The sequence below is a fragment of the Penaeus vannamei genome, chromosome 34, assembly GCF_042767895.1.
Source record: "Penaeus vannamei isolate JL-2024 chromosome 34, ASM4276789v1, whole genome shotgun sequence".
Classification (NCBI taxonomy): Eukaryota; Metazoa; Arthropoda; class Malacostraca; order Decapoda; family Penaeidae; genus Penaeus; species Penaeus vannamei.
In genome coordinates, this window is record NC_091582.1 from 12,213,029 (window position 1) to 12,215,528 (window position 2,500).

A 2,500-nucleotide genomic window follows, 5' to 3' on the forward strand; every position below is an offset into this window, starting at 1 on the left:
ATAACAGGCCTGATGGTTGGGGCACTCATTGTGGCCCTGGCACTCTCCGCGCTGGCACGAGACGAGCGGGTTGCCGATGAAGCCTGTTGGGCAAGTGCACACAGGGCGGTCGTTGCCAGAGCTATCGAAGCCAGGTGTGCAGTCAGCCTGCGATCCGCATGGATTAGGGTTGCACAAGTCAGCTGTTGGACGAGAAAGCAACGTGAATTTCGGTTGAAAAAGAACCGGCATCATCTGTGATTACCCAATGAATGACCTGTGTTGACCTGCGCCCTTAGGAAAGGCCACTACCATTCCTTTGCTTATTGGGAAGACAATACCCAACGCACAGACTACTCACCAGAAGTGAAGGGTCGGCAGGCCTCGAACGGGTGTCCGGTGTAGCCTCTTGGGCAAGAGCAGATGGGCTTGTGGTCCTCCACCTTGCAGTCGGCGCCCGTGCCGCAAGCGCCGTCGCACGGGTTCACGCACTGCAGCTGGTAGCAAGCCTGGTAGTTGGGGCAGTCGTCGTGGGCGGTGCACTCGGCGTAGCACCTGCGCGCGGGGAAACACGGGGAGTGAAAATGAAGAACTGGAAACATGTTTAACATTCTTGACAGCATGTGTGTCTGGCGTCTCTTTTATCTATACTGTGACTCAGGGTGTATAACTTACCTGCTGTATGGGTCGCCCTGGTAGTACTGAGGGCAAGAGCAAACAGCGCGACTGTTCCTGACCTCGCAGTAAGCTCCCTCACCGCAGGCATCACGGCAAGGATTCACACAGCTGGAAAGGGAGTTTGACAAATTACATGTCTGTATTCCTTTATCTTGTTTTGTGAAACTTTTTATTGCTCATCAATAAAGACTATCAATTGATATGAAAAATAAGGTCGAAGAAGGCTGCACGAGCGGCTGGAGGGCCGGCAAAGAACTCTTACATGTTTTGCCGGCAGGCCATGTTGTTGGGGCAGTCCGTATCGCGGACGCATTCGGGCTCACAGCCGGTGAGGGGGTTGCCGATGTAGTTGTCGATGCAGGAGCAGACGGCGCGGTCGTTGCGCACCTTGCAGTTGGTGTTGCGGCCGCAGGGAGAGGGGCTGCACAGTTCCTCTGGAAAGGGATCAGTTTCGTGTAGTGAGGAATGGCAAGTCAGTGCCGCCGGTGATCGGCACACGGCGCGAAATGACCAGTGTTATGAACCGAATGCGCAAACCGGACGCAGATGAAGGAGCTGATTAAGAGGTGGAGGGGCATCGGATATACAAGGTCTCCGTAACGTTGATTTTTTCATTTTTTTATTCTATGCATAACTAATGCTTGTCTTGAAACATCTCGCCCTCATAAAAAGGAGCAGGGCCTCCCATATCCCGCATCCCTCCAACGCTGCCCGCACCCTTCCCGCAAGGCTGCGCTCTATATAAGGGCAGAAGGAACTGGCCAGACGCACCACCTGCCTCGTCGCCGCCGCGCCCGCGATGCAGCCTCCAGGGCGATGTGTTTGTAAGTTTATAAAATATTGTAACCCTAAAAGCGTTTCCCCCAGAAACAGCTGGTGTTTAAGTGGACAAAGAAATTAATTATCTTCTAAGTCCATACGCGCGCGCATGTCTGTGTGTGTTTGTATGTGTATGCCTATTTATATGTGTATCTCTATGTATGTGTGTGTATACACGGAAATATATATACACATATATTTACAGCTGATGACAAGAAGGGACATCGACACTTACGAGGGTCGAACCTCCTGCACCTGTTGAAGGGATCGCCGACGAAGCCTCGTGGGCAGGAGCAGATGGGCTGGTGGTTCCTGACGGTGCACTCGGAGCCCTGGCCGCACACTCCCACTCCGCAGGGGTCGATGCACTTAAGGCGCTGGCAGGTGAGGTGTCCTGGGCAGTCATTGGCCTCTGTGGCAGACAAGAAACCAGAATATTACAGGTACACGAACCATGTTAATGCAGTAGTAGTTGCTACTGTTGATTAACACTAGTCCTGATGTGGTAATTATGCCACGCTACTGGTGCTAATGATAGATACTGCATTCAGAAATGCTAGATTATATATGGCAGTGATTTCTTTGTCGGCAACAGCAGCAGCTGCAAGTGATAATTATGGAGATTGTATTGATAATGAAAAAATGATTATTGCAGTTATGATGCAATAGTCATCATATATTGATCATGATGGTACTATTATCAATTTGATTTTTGATAATCATGCATATTGAGAACGAAGCTCCAGCAATGGTAACATTAACAGAAACTGAAGAATGATGAGACTGTTGGCACGACTGCACTTACCAATACATTCGCCGCGGCGGCAGTTGCTGAGCGGGTCGCCCTCGTAGCCGATGGGGCAGGTGCACACGGGCCTGTCTCCGCGCACGGTGCAGTCGGCGTTGATGCCGCAGGGAGAAGGCTGGCACGGGTCGAGAGGGGGGGCAGGGGGGGCCACGCGGACGTCAGGCTCTGCGGGCGAGACGACGGCGCTCAGAGGGAGCTTGGCTTTGAGCCTAACAC

The 2,500-nt window shown here is 52.2% G+C and overlaps 1 protein-coding gene across 1 annotated transcript in view; it reads right to left on the bottom strand.

The window, feature by feature from the left end:
* Positions 1–2,500, bottom strand: part of LOC138859232 (neurogenic locus notch homolog protein 4-like) — a 10,317-nt gene that overhangs the window by 1,461 nt on the left and 6,356 nt on the right. Inside the window, exons 6-11 of the mRNA XM_070113446.1 lie at positions 2,282–2,449; positions 1,712–1,888; positions 920–1,091; positions 655–765; positions 341–534; positions 1–182 (exon numbers count right to left, since the gene is read on the bottom strand). The exon at positions 1–182 is cut by the window's left edge and continues 15 nt beyond it. Coding sequence (XP_069969547.1) covers positions 1–182; positions 341–534; positions 655–765; positions 920–1,091; positions 1,712–1,888; positions 2,282–2,449 — 1,004 coding nt within the window. The remainder of the gene's footprint in view (positions 183–340; positions 535–654; positions 766–919; positions 1,092–1,711; positions 1,889–2,281; positions 2,450–2,500) is intronic.